Below are 17,731 nucleotides of genomic sequence, written 5' to 3' on the forward strand. Positions count from 1 at the left end.
AGTGTGGAGGGGACCGCCATCTTGACGGTGTTAGCTCCCAGTTCCCGAACACAACAGTCTTTCCGCTTAATTAGCAATTCTTTTTTCAGTGATATTTTATTTTATAGCTTCAGTGTTCAAGTTATATACTACTTAAGCTAAACTTGTGCCTAAATATTTTATTGCTTTTGATGCTCACAAGGGTAATTGCTTTCCTAATTTTTGGAACGTCCATAATGCAAGGAAGTGCATTTCGCTTTGTGTGTTGATCTCGTGTCTTAAAACCCGCGGAAATCATTTATCCTTAGAGTGGATTCCCCTCGCAGCACCTCGGATCCCGCTGTCAGCAGAGCCGCTGGTTGTCTTTGCTTAAAGCCTTTCCTATCCGGATGTCGTTTTGCTGTTGCTCTTGTCCTGGTGTAACTGCTTTGACTAGAACCACCAGGAGAGTGTTAAACAGAGGGGACAAAGCCAGACATTTCTGCTTCGCCGGTGGCCTCAGGGGAAGGCAACCCATCTCTGGACCATGAAGCGTGGTATCCGCTGTGGTTTTCATGGCTGCCGCCTACCAGAGTGGAGGCGTCTCTTTCTGTTCATTTTCTGAATGTTTTTATAATGAAAGCATGTCAGATTCAGTCCGTTGCTGCGTCTGCTTTTATCGCGATGTCCCGCAGCCATAGCCCTTCATTTGGGGTTTCCAGTCAGCCTTGCCTTCCGCAGGTAAATCCCACCAGGGTGTTGGGATCTACCGGTGTCTAATTCTTGTGACGTGCCGCTGGATTCAGTTTGCTGCTATGTTCCTAATTTGTCATTGTGTTTGTTGGGGATTTCTCCATCTGTGTTCATAAGGGACATTGTCCTAAATGCTTTCGTGTGGCACTTTGTGTCACTTCTGACAGTTTTACATTTTCGGTGGCTGGATAGGACTTTTCTGATCTGGAAAAAATACATGTTTGAAGAACTAATAATGCAAACCGCTCTAAAACCTTTTCATATTCTTGATCTTAGGCTCAGATGAAGGACTACCAGCGTGAATTAGAAGAAGCGCGTGCGTCCCGGGATGAAATTTTTGCTCAGTCCAAGGAGAGTGAAAAGAAACTGAAGAGTCTAGAAGCCGAAGTCCTTCAGCTGCAGGAGGTCTGTTTACTCAGCCTTTTGTTCAGTATTCACCCCTGAAATCTCTCCAAGGTCAAAGTGGTGTGCTGCTGCCGGGGTAGCCAGCCTAAGTTCATGACCATGTCTAGTAAGGCATTGGCCCACCCCCGACCTCAGCACAGCAAGCAGGCCAGTCACACTCCCCTGGGGCTCGTGGGTCCAGTCCCCCAGCTGGCCGGAGGCCGAGGGGCGGTTAGTAATTCTCCAGGCGACTTTCCAGGCTTCATTTCCTACGTCAGAAAAGGTCATAGATTCCGGTATTGCTAAGCGTGAGGGTCATTTAACCCAACTGTGCTAAGGCTGCCTAGTCTTCCACAGGAGCAAGCAGGGGACACCTCCCAGGGAACGAGTAGGTCTCATTGAGCTCCTTGGGGAATCTGCTTGTGGGCAATGCTTCCAGTCCCTCTAGTGAGTTCTCAGGAGCAGGGACTGACGAAGGGTCTGGGGTTCCGTCCCTGGTGGGCATGCCCGCACACACACACGGTAACCATGTCACTACCTGTACGGAGACCTGACTATGCATTCAGTGTGTCCCCGTTTCTGCATACATGATTAGAGTTTCTTCCAACCCCAAAAGATAGCAGCAACCTCAACTGGTAACGCTGTTACCAGTTAAAAAGAAAAAAAGAAACCCCCCCATACCACCCCCTAGAAAGGCGGGCTTCAGTGGTGGCGAAGGCCGCCGTAGGTGTGGGGTCAGGCTGGCTGGAGGGGAAGGGGACGCCCTCGGCGTCGGGGCAGCGGAGGACTGGGGGCTGGGTAATGCCGAGTGGACCCTGAGCTGCCTCTGAGGGGCCGTTCCTGCTGCTGAGCTTCTCTGATCTCCGTTTTACTGATTTCTTTTGCTCTGGTCTTTATTTCCTATGGATTTTTTTTTCCTGACTTTTTGAGTTGCACACTCACTGATTTTTCACACATTTCTCTTGTCTGATTCTGCTTCTAGAAAACCAAATTCCCCTCAAAGTTCTGTGTTCGCTGGGTCCTGCAAAATCTGGGCTCACGTTGCCATTTAAATTCTAATTTTTCTTTAAAAGATGGATTTATTCTCGAGAGCATGCCAGAGTGGGGAGGGGCAGAGGGGGAAAATTGTGATTAGCCGACTCCCCGCCGAGCCCGACCCAGGGCTCCGTCTCCGGACCCCGAGATCACAAGCTATGGTGAAACCGGGAGTTGCTGCTCAACCAACTGAGCCCCTGCCCGGGCCCCCTGGTTCTTAGTTTTTCTCATCTCAGTGATGATTTTCTTTTTTATTACATGAATAATTAGAAGTGTGGTTTAAGTTTCCAAATGTGTGATTCTTGGTTTTCCATGGGGGGGGGGGGGGTCCTTGTTTTTTGCCCTTGATTTTGGTCTTGCTGCGTCTTGGCTAGGGCTGCTGGGCTGCAGGGCCAGGCATGGGCAGTCTTCCAGAACGTTCCAGGTGTGCTTAAAAGAACGTGCACGTGGTTCTGAGGGACGCAGCTGTTCAAGACCTGTGTGGTGCATCATGCAGCTGACGGGGCTCGGACCAAAGGTGTTGGGGCTCCAGGATCCGGGCCCCAGGGCACAACCCACGTGCACACCTGCTGCCCAGCTCCCTCCCAGCCTTGTCAGAAAGTGTGTGTTTCAGGCCCTCAGACAAGGGCCCATGGCATTAGGGAGAAGAGGGCCTGCCCTGCCCTACCCTTCCGCTCTTTTTCCTCCCCTCACACCACTTTTGTTCTTCGGCTTCTAGGCCCCAGGCTCCTCCCCTTTCTCCCATGGGTCCCCCAGCCTGTGTGTAGCGCACCCAGCCGGCGGACAGGAAGGGCCCTGGCTGGGCCCAGGACACAGGGGCAGCAGAGGCTGGTGCTGCTGGAGCTGACGCTGACCCGGTGCTTGTGAACTGGAGGCCCTTGGGTCTGGCCCAGAGCATTCTGCCAGCTGCCCTTGCAGCGGGGCTCGCCGTGTCCCATGTGTGAGGGCTGTGTGTGCTCGAACCCAGGCATCACCTGCCTCCTGTGTGCTAATAACCTGAGAGGCGCACACACGTGCCAGGCGCACGGGCAGACAACTTTGTAGCAGCCCTATTCCACCAGCAGCGTGGAGCCGGCTGGGCCAGGAGGAGTTAGAACCTGGGGTTTCTGTCAACCAGCCTTAGGATTTGGCAGCTCCCCTCCTCCACACCTTGAGGACAGCAGCACGAGTGTCCTCTCCATCTTTACCCATGTGGGGTAAGAAATGCACCTGAGCTGCTTCCTGCAGCAAGTCCTCCTTCCAAAGAAATGTACGGAAGAGCTGCAATGAGGCAGTTCTTCTATAGAGAAGTGGCCGGCCCGGCGCTGTCCCTTGCCCTGCCCTGGTCTGCCAGGAGCCGCCCGCGCGGCCACAGGGCCTGGATGGCTGTGCTCCCTGTCCCTTTGAGGAAGAGCCCTGCTTCCCGCCCAAGCCCAAGCACTCTTCCTCCCTGCCTCTCCCCTACACCCCACCGGACAGCGCACCCCAGCTGCCAAGCACCCTGGGGCCTGGATGCTCCCGGGTCTCCAGCTTGTCTGTGGGACAGCAGGGCAGTCCGGTGTCACCGCGGGGGAAATGGTTAATGGCATGCAACCTCCCACAGGAACTGGCCTCGTCCGAGCGAGCGCGCCGCCATGCAGAGCAGGAGCGAGATGAGCTGGCGGACGAGATCGCCAACAGCGCCTCTGGCAAGTGAGTCTCCCGGAGGGAGGTGGCCAGCTGGGCTAGAGACCAACAGCAGTGCCCCCACTGCCCTGGTCCTCTCAGGCACCTGTGGCCCACTCCCCCTTGGGGCCCACCCATCCCCAGGGAAGGCCGCAACGTCCGGCATCTGGCAATCAGGGGCTGATCTGCTCCTGTTCTGAGTCTGGGAAGGTGAGCGCAAACCGCCGGGCCTCCAACCTGCCTCACCGCCCTGCGGCTGCACTATGCAGCCTGTGCCACCCCACCGCGTTGGTCACTCCCACACTCGGTGTGGAGGAGCATCTGAAAGCTCCGATTTCCGCAGGCTGCAGGCCACCTTGCCATGCGAGTCCTCACTTCTGGATCAAGCAGATCTCTTAAGACCTGCTCTTCTCTGAGCACGTTTTTCAGGAAGCCCTTTTTCCCAGTTACGGTGCTTTATGCGCCTTGTGGCAGGTCCTGGTGCGCACCGGGCATCTGACCGCAGTGCGCTGGCAAACCCACGCCGTCCAAGCTAGGGCACGCGCGGTCGTCTCGCCCTTCCAGAAGGGAACCCCGGCTGCCGTCTGTGCTGCCAGTGGGCAGGGGCACAGCGATCCGGCAAGGCCTGGGGAGAGATGGGGGGACAAGGGCAGCAAGTGTGAAGTGTGGCGGGGTGGACTTGCTGGCGGACTGGGGGACGGCAGCCAGACAAAGCTGGCAGAGGAGGACATGGCCGGGTGGGGAGCTGCCCCCTGGCCCGCATGTCCCGGGGCCGTGCAGCCCCGAGCTGAGCCGGCACCTCCCCTCCCCTCCCCGGCCCGGCCAGGTCTGCGCTGCTGGATGAGAAGCGGCGTCTGGAGGCGCGGATCGCGCAGCTGGAGGAGGAGCTGGAAGAGGAGCAGAGCAACATGGAGCTGCTCAACGACCGCTTCCGCAAGACCACGCTGCAGGTGGCCGTGCTATCACTGGGAGGGGCCGCGCTGCCCCTTGGGCTGAGCCACTGAACCCGGCTCTCCCCTCCACTCCAGGTTGACACACTCAACGCGGAGCTGGCGGCCGAGCGCAGCGCTGCGCAGAAGAGTGACAACGCGCGCCAACAGCTGGAGCGGCAGAACAAGGAGCTGAAGGCCAAGCTGCAGGAGCTGGAGGGCGCCGTCAAGTCCAAGTTCAAGGCCACCATCTCCGCCCTGGAGGCCAAGATCGGGCAGCTGGAGGAGCAGCTCGAGCAGGAAGCCAAGTAAGAGGGGTTTGCTGCCACTGACCCCAGCGGACCACGTCTCTGCTGCAGGCCGGGGCCAGGCTGGGGCCGGGCTAGGCCCGCCCCACAAGAGCTCCAGGCCACGGAAGGCAAGGACCGCGCACGCATGACCTGAGCGGGACAGGGAGATGCTATGAGCCCCGGGGACGGCTGGGCTCGCCTGTTGCCCCTTCCCAGACTCAAGTGTCCTCTCGTCCCCACGATTTCCCAGGTGCCATAGTTGATGTTGCCGGCATCCCATGAAATGCTAGTTTGTTGTCAGAGAACAAGCGTGGTTTGACAAAAGCTCTCCTTCTCCCATAGCAGAGGGCAGCCCAGCATCTTCTCTCGTGCGGGAGGCAGCAGGCCGGGCACTGGGGGACTGCGCATGATGCAGACGCAGCTCTCCGCATCCCAGACCGCCCGGGCCAGCGCGCGCCTCTGCCCTCGGAGCCTGGACTCCGAGCGCGGCCTCCTCCCAGACACGGCCTCCCCGAACCTCCGGCTCATCAGCCTCCGCTGCACTCAAAGCGAAGGGCTTGTTCGCATTCGTTGTAGTTAGCATGACTTGCTCTTCTCAGGGAAGAACTCCCTCGATGCCCGTTTTTGCATAACATTTATGAAGGAACAAAAGGACATTCTATGTTCTTAACGAGGCTCAGCACCCCGTCCGCCAGCAGGGCGACATGCTTGGCTCTAACTGAAGGGGGAGTGTGGGATTTCTGTTTGTCTGTTTCACCAGTAACTGTAATAGCCCCCAGCATCTTGGTGGGCAGTCAGTAAATTTTACATCAAAAACAGTCACTCAGGGCGCCTGGGTGGCTCAGTGGGTTGAGCCGCTGCCTTCGGCTCAGGTCATGATCTCAGGGTCCTAGGATCGAGGCCCGCGTCGGGCTCTCTGCTCAGCAGGGAGCCTGCTTCCTCCTCTCTCTCAGCCTGCTTCTCTGCCTGCTTGGGATCTCTCTCTCTCTCTCTGTCAAATAAATAAATAAAATCTTTAAAAAAAAAAAAAAAAAGTCACTCATTCATAAATTAGGTCTTGGTTTTGTTTTCCCAGCTAAAAAGTTAGGCAATCAAAGTAACCAGCTGAGGTTTTTGTCTTCAAAAAATCTGAACTCAATATATATGGAAAGTGGTTTAAAAAAAAAATTTTTTTTTAACTTATTTGACAGAGCCAGCACGAGCTGGGCAGGGAGGGGCAGGAGGAGAAGCAGGCCTCCCGCAGAGTAGGGAGCCCAGTGTGGGGCTCGATCCCAGGACCCCAAGATCATGACCTGAGCAGCCAGTTAACCGACTGAGCCACCCAGTATCCCTGGGGCAGGTAGCTCTGATCAGAAGATCGCCAGCGTGCTCACCATCTGTGAGGAGGAAATGATGAATGTACTTTTCCTGTCTGTCAGCATCAGACGACGGATAATCCATATTTTAGTCACAAGGGAGAAGCTTCTGGGCCGTGTTAATTCTATGACTCTGGTCAGGTCCTGAGAGGCACTCGAGCACGTTGTCCTCTTCCGGAGAAAAAGGTCTTACAAAATCCTGTCCGCCGCGTTCCACGATCATTCCTAGAGTTGCACAAACTCATGCACGGGTTGTTTCAACAGGGAACGAGCAGCCGCCAACAAACTAGTCCGTCGTACCGAAAAGAAGCTGAAAGAGATCTTCATGCAGGTTGAAGACGAACGTCGACACGCGGACCAGTATAAGGAACAGGTAAGGGGCGCAGCCCAAGCGGGGCGACCACGCCTCCTGCCCCAGAAATGCTTTGCTTAGCAAGGACATTGGGGCAGGAGGAGCCCAGGGCAACCACTGGAGCAGCAAGAGTAAGAAAATGCTACCTGAGATGTTCACTCTCATATTCCTGGGGCGCATGAGACACTGGGGTGCTGGGGACACAGAGGTCACTTAGACGCGTGCCCACTCTCCCAACCCTCACCCGCAGGACCAAGCGCCCCCCAACGGTGGTTCTGGGTGGCTGTGAGCCGGACCCACAAGGCGCTGGCTGGCCAGTGTCCACTCTTTGAATCAAAGCGTCACATCCAAACCAGCCATGCTGAGTGGGGGCACAAAACCAACCGTACCAGCTCCTGGGGCTGGAGACGGTCCCCGTCGTCGGCTCTCCTGTTTCTGCAGGAACAGCCGTTCCTTTTCGTGCTCCCTGGGTCACTCGGGAAGGTGCTGAAGGTGTCGTTACTCCTACAGAAAACTCGGGTGAAAACAGAATTTGACCATTCGGTGTCCTTTAGCAGAGTTGGCTTTGTAGACACGGGCTTCGTGAGAGGGGTAGGGTGACTGACGGGCCACCGCGCAGGCGGGCGGGCGGGCGTGCACACACACAGGTACATGTGCGCATGCGTGCGCTCGCTCATGTGGCCATCAGGGCCCCGAGCCATGCTACACTGGGGACGCAGCCGTGCTGAAACTGAGTCGGCCGGGCTGGCGTTGACGGGCTCGGTGCCATCCACCAGATGGAGAAGGCCACCGCCAGGATGAAACAGCTCAAGCGGCAGCTGGAGGAGGCTGAGGAGGAGGCCACACGTGCCAACGCATCTCGGCGCAAGCTCCAGCGGGAACTGGACGATGCCACGGAGGCCAACGAGGGCCTGAGCCGCGAGGTCAGCACACTCAAGAACCGGCTAAGGTGAGCGACCCAGGGCTGCCGGCACAAGGCCGCAGGGCCTCAGAGGTTGTGCCCAGAGCTGCAAGCACAGCTGTGCGCGGGGGCTCGGCGTTTGGTCCAGAGGGAGCGTCCCATTCGGGCAGCGGCAGTTGCTCTGCACTCGCGCGTTCGGGGTTTTGGCCGTGGTCGTCCTCCAGCAGGACGGAGGAGGGACGCTCGCTCCCTGCTGGACCTCCCTGGTGTGGAGGCACTGGCCGCCCAGAACAGTGCCCTCCACCCTCCGCCCGCCCCCGCCTGCCCACAGGATGTGGCTGGTGCCAGGGAGAGGCCGAGTGGGTGGGGGCGATAGCTACGCTCCCTCCCGCAGAGCAGGTCAGCTGGGGCGTGGGGGACAGCGGCCCAGGGACCACGCCACGTATGCCCGCTCCTTGTTCAGTGCGCTATGCACTTTGTTACGTTTATGAAGTGTGTTACAAGTCCACGTTCCACGTTCCACGGCCCAGCCACCGGCCCATAAGGACTTGCTGCCCCTTGGGCACAGGGAACCTGGCCTCCACCCGCTGCCCTGCCTGTTCCTACGGCAACGGCCGTGGCTGCACCAGGCCTGCCTAGGGGGGCTGGAGAACGGGCAAAGCGCAGAGGCTTCCAAATCACGTCCGCCTCCGCCCCCAGCCACCCGCAGAAAGGGTGCAAGGGTGCAAGGGTGCGGTCCTCAGCGGCTGGAGAGCTGGAGAGCCGCGCGTGTTCCCGGCCTCACCTCTGCGCGTCCTCCCCTTTCTCCCCAGGCGAGGCGGCCCCATCAGCTTCTCATCCAGCCGATCAGGCCGGCGCCAGCTGCACATCGAGGGGGCCTCCCTGGAGCTGTCGGACGACGACACAGAGAGCAAGACCAGCGACGTCAACGAGACACAGCCGCCCCAGTCCGAGTAGAGCCCGGGAGGCCTAGGAGGCGATACAGTGGGACACGCATGAGCCCCCGAGCCCACCTGCCAGGGGCCGCCCCCGCGCCTGGGACTCCTTCCTGGAAGATCAACCGTGTCTTAAGGCTTCCGGCCGACCCTACTGTATCCCACGTCACATCTGAATACAACCGCGCCCCTTTTCTATATACACACCCGAGACACGCGCCCGTTAAACAGAGTCTCCTCATTGCATCTGTTTTCCATATAGTCCTCACGAGACCATTTCGAACTCACGGTGAGAAGAGAACCATTTGTCAGACCAGTCTCCGGTGGCGGGGGTCCCAGGGCCGCCGTGTGGCGGCCGCCCGTCGCTCTGCATGCTCTCTCTACAGACAGGTAACTCCGTTCCGTGTCCGTGTGGCCCCCGACGACTCAGCCACATCGAGTCTCCTAGAACATTGTGGAACCTGAACTGCACTTGTGACCCCATCTTTCCTCCGAGAACGAGCAGCACGACCTAGTGCGCAAACTGTGAAAGGAGCTATGGCAAGATGAGGAAGTGGGGCGGACACGGGGGAGGCCACATCCATTTGGGATCCCCCGCCCCTCTCCCTTGAGCTGGTGGCATCCCCGCGTCTCTCCCTGTGAACTCTCCTTGGCCGGGGCCGGTCCGTGGGCCCACTGGCTCAGCAGACGCTCGCGGCGGTCCGCAGGGGGCCCTCCCTCGCCAGCCAGGCTCGCATGCTGACCTTGCAAACCAGCCACTGCTTTGAGCCCAAAATGGAAATCTCGGTTTTGTGTCCCAGATTTATTCCAAGTTTGTGCGGGAGGCTCACAGAGCCTCCCCAACCGACGCCATCTGCCTGAATGTTGACATGCCAGTGGATGTGAATCCTTGTTCCTTTCTCCTCCCGTCCCCCCCGGACAGTGTTACAGTGACCATCTAGCATTCTGGTTTTGGTTGATAGTTAAGCAAACTGACATTACAGAAAGTGCCTTAGACACTACAGTACTAAGACAATGTTAAACCTATGATTTGCCTCTGTAACAATTTAACATATAAGTTCTGACTGTGCTTCGTATCATGTACCTCTCCAGTCAAAGTGGTATTAGAGACATTCAGCGACAGCGAATCAGTGTTAATTCTAAATCCTTGATCCTCTGCGACGTGCTTGAAAACACAAACCTTTTGGGTTAAAAGCTTTAACATCTGTTAGGAAGAACTGTCACGTGGGTTTGGAATCTTTGCTTTTCCCCTTGATGAACTGTACTGGCTGTTACCACCAGACACCTGACTGCAAATATCTTTTTTCTTGTATTCCCATATTTCTAGACAATGATTTTTGTAAGACAATAAATTTATTCATTATAGATATTCACGCCTGCTCTGTTTACTGGGAGGAGAAAGCACCCGTTGACAGTAAACACACCTCAATAAACACGAAGTCACGTCAACATGGAATCTGTCTTCTCACCTTCTGTTCTCCGTGTCCCGCCTGTGGCCTGTCTGAGGCTGGGGGGGGGGGGGGGGGGGTCCAGACCGGAAACGCGGCCAGCCAGGCCCACGGTTTCAGGGGGGCGCTGTGCTCCCAGGAACTGGCGGATGACGGGGTAGCCCTCGGCGGCCCTGGCTCTGCGTCCTGCTTGCACGCTGGCCTCTGCGTGCACGTGCGGGGAGGGAAAGGGCCGCTGGGGCTGGAGACCCAAACGCTAGTGGCCAAGGGAGCGGGTCAGGGAGGCAGGATGGAGCCTCCCTCCGGGAGGGCTCTGCTCACCAGCCAGCTCAGCTCGGAACGGTCCTAGAGGGTTTTGGTTTATCCTTCGCTCTCGGGCAGGACGCACTTCGAAGATGCTGTCGGGAGGGTTCAGGGAGCTCCAACGGCAGCCTCTCTAGTGTCGGCCAGTTTGGACAGGCTGGAATGAAATGCCAGGAGAATGCGCGATCCCGCAGACGGCGCGGATTCATATATACACATACTCCACGATACTCTCGGGCCAGGGCGGTTCTGCTTGGCCAAGCAAAATGGGCAGAAGTGCCAGTCACGTTTCATGTGTCCGTACCCTGGCATTCAGCAGAGAACTCAGAGGAGCTTCTCAAAAAAGAATTCTTCCCCGTTGGCTGGTTTCACTGGCGTTAACATCCACGCAGTCTCCCCACAGCCCAGCGATCCCAGGCCAGCCTCATCGGAAGAAACCTAAGCTACGTGGGCTGGTTGCAGTTCTGATGCCACAAAGACCCTCAGAAGTAAGTTTCCTCCACTCAACAAACCACTGCTTCATCGTCCAAGGAAAAGGCGGTTCCTAAAACCTCTGCCGGGCACAGACAGCCCTAGGAAGAGGGTTCATGGATGCTGGGTTCTCAGTGCATCAGCGACTCCGAGGAGCAGGCCGGCTTCTGCCCAGCAGCACTCGTTCCTCATCAGGAAGGGCTCCGACCAGACACAGGCAAGCCCTGTCCTCTGCAGAGACCCAGTGGACACGCGGTGAGGCTCTACTAGGGCTGTCCCTCCGCGGCCCACACCAAACCGCCCGCCCCTGCCCAGAGGTGTTTGTCTGATGCAGACATCCCGGGGATGATACTCATTTGCTCTAGTGGGGTAACACACATTCCTAGGAGGGCTAGAAGCGTCTTACTTCTGAAGCCCGGCCATCAGAAACACTAGAGCCCTGTCACCAGTCGTCCCCATCCCTGGAAACGCCCCCTGGCTCTGGGTCTCTCCTGTCGTGCCTTCGTCCTGAAGCTGGTGTTGGCGGGACACAGGTGTCTGGGTCAAGACCGGAGAAGGAAAGTACTCATGGGTGTCCCACTCCAGGAAACACCACACCCTGTCCCAGTGGAACCTGACCACCTCCCTAAACCAAAAGCCATGCTGGAATAGACCATGGGATGGGGGCCTTTAGGAACGCACAGAAGCAGACGTATCTCTGAGAGTTCCAGGCAGGGCTGAGACTGGAGGAGAGTCCCTACACACACAGGCTTTCTTGTCACTCTGGGAGGGACAACGCCACACCGAGCACCTTCCCATGTTTCTGGGATGCTGTGTCCTGCACCGGCTCCAAGGACCAGGCGGGTGCTCCACTTCCAGGGGCAGCCGGCTGCCATCTGGGAAACTAGCCAATCGTGCAACGTGTCCCCGTGCTGCTTACTGGAAATCAAACTCTCAGTAAGGGTGTACTGACAGGACGATGCCAGCGTTTGAGGCCAACATTAACATCCGCAAAAAGTGGGACCACGTCCTTCTACCCTTGCTGAAACTAGAAATTCGTATCTGATCCGTCACGCCAGTGACGTCTGTTTTCTCAAAGGAGCCTAATGGCTCTGCCCCTGCCAAGTGACATCACGGAACCACACGCAATGATGTCCTGGGACGGCACCAGACTAGGACACACCAGGTCTGAGGGAAACCGCCCAGCACAGCACAACCTCCCTCGACGTACCGCCCTGGTTCTAAGATGCCCATGTTCATGCAGGTGTAAAATCTCACGCGTCCCCCAGTCGCCATCAGCAGGAGGCAACAGTGACATGACGTGGGTATCATTGCCAGACTCCTCCCGGCAAGGTCAAGAGCCCAACATGAGATCCTACAGAATGGGTCTCAGCAGCTTAGAAGCAGCTTCTGGAACCAACAGCGGGAGCCGCTTTTCAGAAGTTCTCCAGCCCTAAGCACTCACCATGGCACAGAAGACAGTTTGGGAAAACACGGACAACTCTGGGTCAAGACCAGCCAGAGCGTCGAATCATGGTGCCAAGTCGTACGAATCTCTCTTAACATTTTATTTATTTTTGGAGTGCGATATGGAAATCTGTCTAAAGTCTAAAAAAACGTCTCACGAGAAGCGTTCCGTAGTTCTGAGGGGCACGTTTTTCTTAATGGTTCGTGAAAGACAGGCATGTCTTGGAAGTGCTGGGTCTGAGTCTCTGAAATCCGGCCCTCACTGGGCCGGTACAGGACGGAGCCCGGGGGGACCCAGCTTTTAACTTCCTCAAGGGTGACCGCCGGTCAACCCGCAGCTCGGAGAGCCCCTGCTCTATCCTACTGGCTCGAACCTCCGAGCCTCTCAGCCCAGGTTTGGGCCAACTGGGACAATGAAAAAAAATTGGTTTCATTACTTCCATGTTAAACAGTGAATTTGGGAAAAAAAATTAATTTGGGCAACTTTATAGAAAAATTTAGAGAACCCACAAACTATCTGCATCTTAACTGTTTTTAACAAAGGTGCTCACCTGTGCCCACCATCTCCCCCCGACTGCTCCCATTCGCCTGTGGTAGTGCGTCCACGCCACAGTGGCTTGGCAACAAAGTCATCCCACCGCTCCGCGGCCGTGAGACCCTTTCGTTCCTTTCTCGAGATTATTTCATTTGCCTTATTACCATGGGTTCTTCTACCCAAAGGAGAAAGAGAAGAGTTTTCAAAGCTTATCGCACTGTCATGCTGAGCAGACTCCGAGAATCATCTAGTGACACCAGGAACATAAAAGTGTACCTATTCCCCTAAATTCTAGATGATATTGCAACTTGCTGATTTTTTTTCCCTGGCTAAAGCAATCATTATTTTTTGCAAATAAACAACAGTGCTTAAGCCCACCATCTTCTTACAGGGCGCAGTGGGGCTCTGGGCTCATCCAGACCTCTGTCACCTGACTGTTAATCCAAGCACGTGCCCGGGGGCCACTACTGCCCAGGCCTGCCACCTGCAGATCATGACCCAGGCAGGATGGGGCCAGCAAACCCGTCTCTTAGAAAACATCCGCTATACAAGCAAGTTACATCTCAGTTCAATCTGCGTCTGGTTTCCCTCGGGGAAGGCTTCAGGGCTAAAAGGAAACCCCAATTTAACTCCTGTGGGCACAGACAGACAGACGGATGAAGGGTGAGACAGATGCACCATTTCACCAAGGAAGTCACTATGTTCCCATTCACTCAAGAGGACTGTTCTTCCTTAAAATTAGAGAAGGGCTATGATATGCTCACAGAGCACATCTGTAATAGTCACGGACCAGTTTTCAGAGAAGATGCTCCAAGTCATAGCAAAGTGATTTACAAAGATGCCTCCTCGGCTGGCCCCCATTTTTAGGACAGACCCCAGGAACACGCCTCCGTCTGGACAGTGAGGCTAGCACCCGCCGTCGGCTCCCAACTCCCAGGCAGATGCACACGGGAGAGCTGCCAGGAAGGAAGCCGCAATGAGGAAAAGGCCTGAGATCTTCCTGGACCTGTTCCCGTCACTGGCTGGCAGGACAGATGTGGCCTCGGGCCGCCCCCCGGGAAGCCCACCGCTGTGCCCTGGACACCCCCCCCTTCCGGGAAGACGCCAGTTTCCACGTGGCTCTCAGGAGAGGCTAAGGGCGCCCTGGGGACAGCTGAGAGCAGCAGAGTTAAGGCCGGGAGACAGAGGTGGACGAAGCCTGTCCCTCCTGCTACAGAGAGACAGCCCTGCCCCAGGCCCCGTAGCCCGTCGTTTCTAAGGGTCCCAAAGCAGCTCATCCGCTGAGGCAGGAAACAGAACCCAGGCCAGCGAGGCCTCAGGTTTGGAGAAGTGGAGCATAATTCAGGAAACGAACCTGAGCTGGTGTCCGATCCTGGCTCATCCGTTCGCTGGGGGAGCTCAGGCCACCTTAAACTCTGGGCCCACCTTCCCTCCCGTAAACTGGGGTGAGTGGGCTCTTCCTGCTCCCAGGCCTCCCGAGTCCCGTCCTCCCATGAGACTTGACATTCCACCTCAGCTTCCGCTCCTGAGCCGAGGGGCACGATTTCTGGCTACTCTGGGCTGAAAGGAAGTAGAGCGCTGGCTCCTACCCTCCTGCGGGAAGATTCCAGAGCAGGGAGGGGGTAAGGGCAGGGGGGGTGAAGATGGGGGCAAGGGGGGAGGGGGGATGGGGGTGGGGGGCGAGGTGGAAACACTTGGAGGCAACGGGCAGTCCTTCGGCTCCTGCAAGAGTACCCCCTCCACCAGGAGAGAGCACAGCGGGGACCCCACTGAGGGACAGGCGCGTTCCTGGAGGTTTCCATGAGCGCCAGGCTAACCTGGGCACCGAGCAGCCCGGCGGGGAACACGCGCACCAAGGCAGGAGGCTGCACCTGCAAACAGCCTGCGTGACTTTCATGCCGGGTGGCCCAGGGCCCTACGTGAGCAAGTAGAAAGCAGTGACTTGCACTGCAGGATCCCAAATGCTGAAGATGAGGCCAGGAAGTAGCCAGCTTCCTCAGGGGCTCATAACAGGCTAGGGCCTGCTGCAGCTACAGAAGACCCCCCCAAACCTGTGAGGTCTCCCCAGCAAGGAGCCCGGGAATACAGCACACCGCCGCCCTCGCATGGACCTGGCCCGCGGTGTCCTGGGCCCAAAGAGGCAGCGACAGCTGGTGAACCACACACGGGCTCCCGCAGCCATGGCCCCGGCCCGGCCCGGCCATCGGCTGACACACGCGTCCACGAGCCAATCGCAGCAGCGCTCAGTGGGGGAGCAACTGAGGAGTTGTTGGGGGCCAGGGCCGAGCAGTCAGGCCCAGAACTTGTCCTGCGTCAACGGCAGCAGCTCTGCTTCCACGACAGAGCCGAGGCTCAGACACAGAGAGGTCTCCGGGCCAAATCTGATTCACTTTTCATTTACTTCTACTTTTAAAACGACAGACCACACTCTTCAGAAGCGGGGTGTGGAATCTGATGCACCCATACACGCCCCCAGTGTAGCCGCTCCTGCATCCAGTCACTCTGTGCCTTTGCGACCACACACCCGGCACCTTCCCGCACTTGCCAACACCAACCTGAGGGAGGACAGAAGCCCAGACCCAAGGGACGGCCTGTCCTGACACACAGACACGCATGGGGAAAGGCAGCACAGCCAGGCGCCCGGATCCATGACCTAGAACACAGCCCCCCTCCACGGCCGAGCCCCTCCTCCCCACCCGCCCCACAGGGCCCTCCTGGGCATCACAGCTACGGGCAGAAACCAGCCCCAGGGATCTGGCCGAGAACGCCCGTTTTGGCCGTGAGACGCCTCCTCACGAGGCCGCCAGGCTTTTTCTTGCCCCTGCTCATGGCCACCAAGCGCCCACTCCTCCGGTGCGGGAGCACAGACACCGGAACCCGGCTCAGGAATTCCGCATCTTCCGCAGGCAGGCAGGAACCCAAGAAAGCAACCTCCATCCTTTGTTTTCTGTGAAATTTATTGTTTCCACATTAAAAGATTTTTTTGAGGGGAAGTATTTTCTTGTTTTCTCTTTTAACCACATGATGATCCTATACAGCCGCCCAAGTCGGACAGCGTCAGTCGTTAACATGCCATATGAATTCTGAATAAATAAAAGCTACAAAGCCCAGGTTATATACAAATACCTCGGGCGGTAATGTTTACAAACCTATGTACAGTAACACAAATGTAAACAGTAATGCAGCATGAGAGGAACCAAAGGACGCACAGAACCACCACGGCGGCCGGTCTGCCTCGACTCAGGCGCGCGACCTTTCCTAACACGACCGCGCAGGCCCTCAGAGGACAAAACAAAACGCTCTGAAAGATGTCACTTAACTCAAGGACCAGAAAGCTGGCCAGGAGGTTGCCCCCGCCCTCACCCAGAGCCACGCAGAGGAGGAGACGGCGCGGAGGACCCACACTGTGGGCACCCCGGCCCAGAGGCTCCTGCTCCCTGAGGATCAGACGGGCGTCTCGCTCTCCAGGAGGCAAGTCTATGGAATGGTAACTGCTAAAGTAAAATCAGAAGGTGCAGAAAATGTTCCCGAATTCAGTGACCTTCCTGACTCTGTTCCAGCAACAGGCCAAACTGTGGGGAATGGGGCTGGGGGATACATGATCGTGAGCACTGAAGATGCCTGAGCGAGAGCTCAGGAGGAGGGCACATGTTGACCTGATCTGGGGGAGAACTTCTAGAAGGTCTGCCATGTCTTAAACACAACTAAATCCTATCGGTACAACAGGGTGGGAGCTATGAGGCAGGTGTGACGAATGGGTACTTCTGCATCCAGTGACCAAGGAATACACGTACGTATCACCTTGTGACCCACAAAAGTGCAATCATGTGAAACCAACGGCACCACGGCGAGAAGAGAAAATAGCCAGCATTGATAGCGCGCAGAGTCCTGGGGCTGGGCGGGGCCCGGCAGCCGCCACCGCATGCAGCCTGCCCTCTGCCGGCCACGGGGAGGCGGTCGCAGGGGCCCAAGCTGGGCCCAGGCACCGAGGGGTGAGGCGTGGGTGTCCTGGGCTGCTGGAGGAGGGCAGGAGCCCCCACCTGGAGGCCGGGCACTCACACACTGAGAGGCAGCATACCCGGTGCTGAAGACGGGCGCGAGGAGCCCAGACCAGGAGGCGGCGGCGCTGGGTCAAAGCCGTTTACTGCCCTGTGGGGGTGACCAGAGCAGAGAGGGGAAGGGAGGGGAGAAAAGAGAGAAAGAGAGAGACGGTCATTTAAAATCACTCGACACACAAGAAATGTACCTGCTCTCTATAATCAGCCCTCTTCCTGCCCAGGGTGGAATCACGGCAGCCCTGGGAACAGTGGCGACTGGAAGGCATCAGCGGGTCAGAGACTTCAGAATCAGAGGATGGAGAGCAAGGCGCTCACGTGCTTCTTCCTCAACGACTCCGTCCTGCCGGCCACCGCCACCACAGCCCTGACTTCCCCTGCAGAGCTGGTCTAAATGTCTGCCCGAAGGGAACTGTCTGAATAAATACTGGTACAACTAAACAAGAAGTTTACAGTTTACACAGCCATTAAACACACTCCACAGAGTTCTTTAACCGCTCGGGAAAATACTCAGAATGTAACTGATGCTACGTGGAAAAGCAGCAAGTCGCCAAACTGTATAGGTTCAATGCCGGGCAGGAAAAGAGTAAGTGACAGACATTCCAGACTCTAACATACAACCTTTTTTATGGACCTTACTTCTGTGTAGCTGAATTCACAATGTGGGCGCGCTACACACACACACGCACATACATGTGTATAAAATCATTTATGTTCTAGAAAGGAAATTTAACGACGGTTACTTTTCCTCCATCTGGGTGGTGGATAATTTTTACTACTTTCCACTTTTTATTGTTTTCCAAATCTCCTACAATGTACATGAATATCTTAATAAAGGGGAAAAAAATAACTCTGTTAAGTTGTTTGGCAATATGGGTAGGTGTGTCTGTGGACATGAGGGGCCCGCCCCGCCGGCCCCCACCCAGCCCAGAGCCCG

At 56.8% G+C, this 17,731-nt stretch overlaps 2 protein-coding genes across 11 annotated transcripts in view; one reads left to right on the forward strand and one right to left on the reverse strand.

Moving 5' to 3' along the window:
• MYH10 (myosin heavy chain 10) overlaps positions 1–9,905 on the forward strand; it is a 118,396-nt gene extending 108,491 nt beyond the window's left edge. For all 6 annotated transcript variants that reach the window (XM_059150553.1, XM_059150552.1, XM_059150556.1 and 3 more), the window contains 7 exons: positions 988–1,116; positions 3,713–3,801; positions 4,601–4,724; positions 4,803–5,011; positions 6,613–6,721; positions 7,477–7,649; positions 8,414–9,905. In XM_059150553.1, the coding sequence (XP_059006536.1) occupies positions 988–1,116; positions 3,713–3,801; positions 4,601–4,724; positions 4,803–5,011; positions 6,613–6,721; positions 7,477–7,649; positions 8,414–8,558 (978 nt within the window). In that variant the 3' untranslated portion in view covers positions 8,559–9,905. The remainder of the gene's footprint in view (positions 1–987; positions 1,117–3,712; positions 3,802–4,600; positions 4,725–4,802; positions 5,012–6,612; positions 6,722–7,476; positions 7,650–8,413) is intronic.
• NDEL1 (nudE neurodevelopment protein 1 like 1) overlaps positions 6,136–17,731 on the reverse strand; it is a 54,846-nt gene continuing 43,250 nt past the window's right edge. For 4 of the 5 annotated variants that reach the window (XM_059150563.1, XM_059150562.1, XM_059150564.1 and 1 more), the window contains exon 9: positions 15,679–16,888. In XM_059150563.1, the coding sequence (XP_059006546.1) occupies positions 16,795–16,888 (94 nt within the window). In that variant the 3' untranslated portion in view covers positions 15,679–16,794. Of the gene's footprint in view, positions 10,445–15,678; positions 16,889–17,731 lie in introns of those variants that run through there. The other variant, XM_059150560.1, reaches the window with a different exon arrangement.

The sequence above is a fragment of the Mustela lutreola genome, chromosome 15, assembly GCF_030435805.1.
Source record: "Mustela lutreola isolate mMusLut2 chromosome 15, mMusLut2.pri, whole genome shotgun sequence".
NCBI lineage: Eukaryota > Metazoa > Chordata > Mammalia > Carnivora > Mustelidae > Mustela > Mustela lutreola.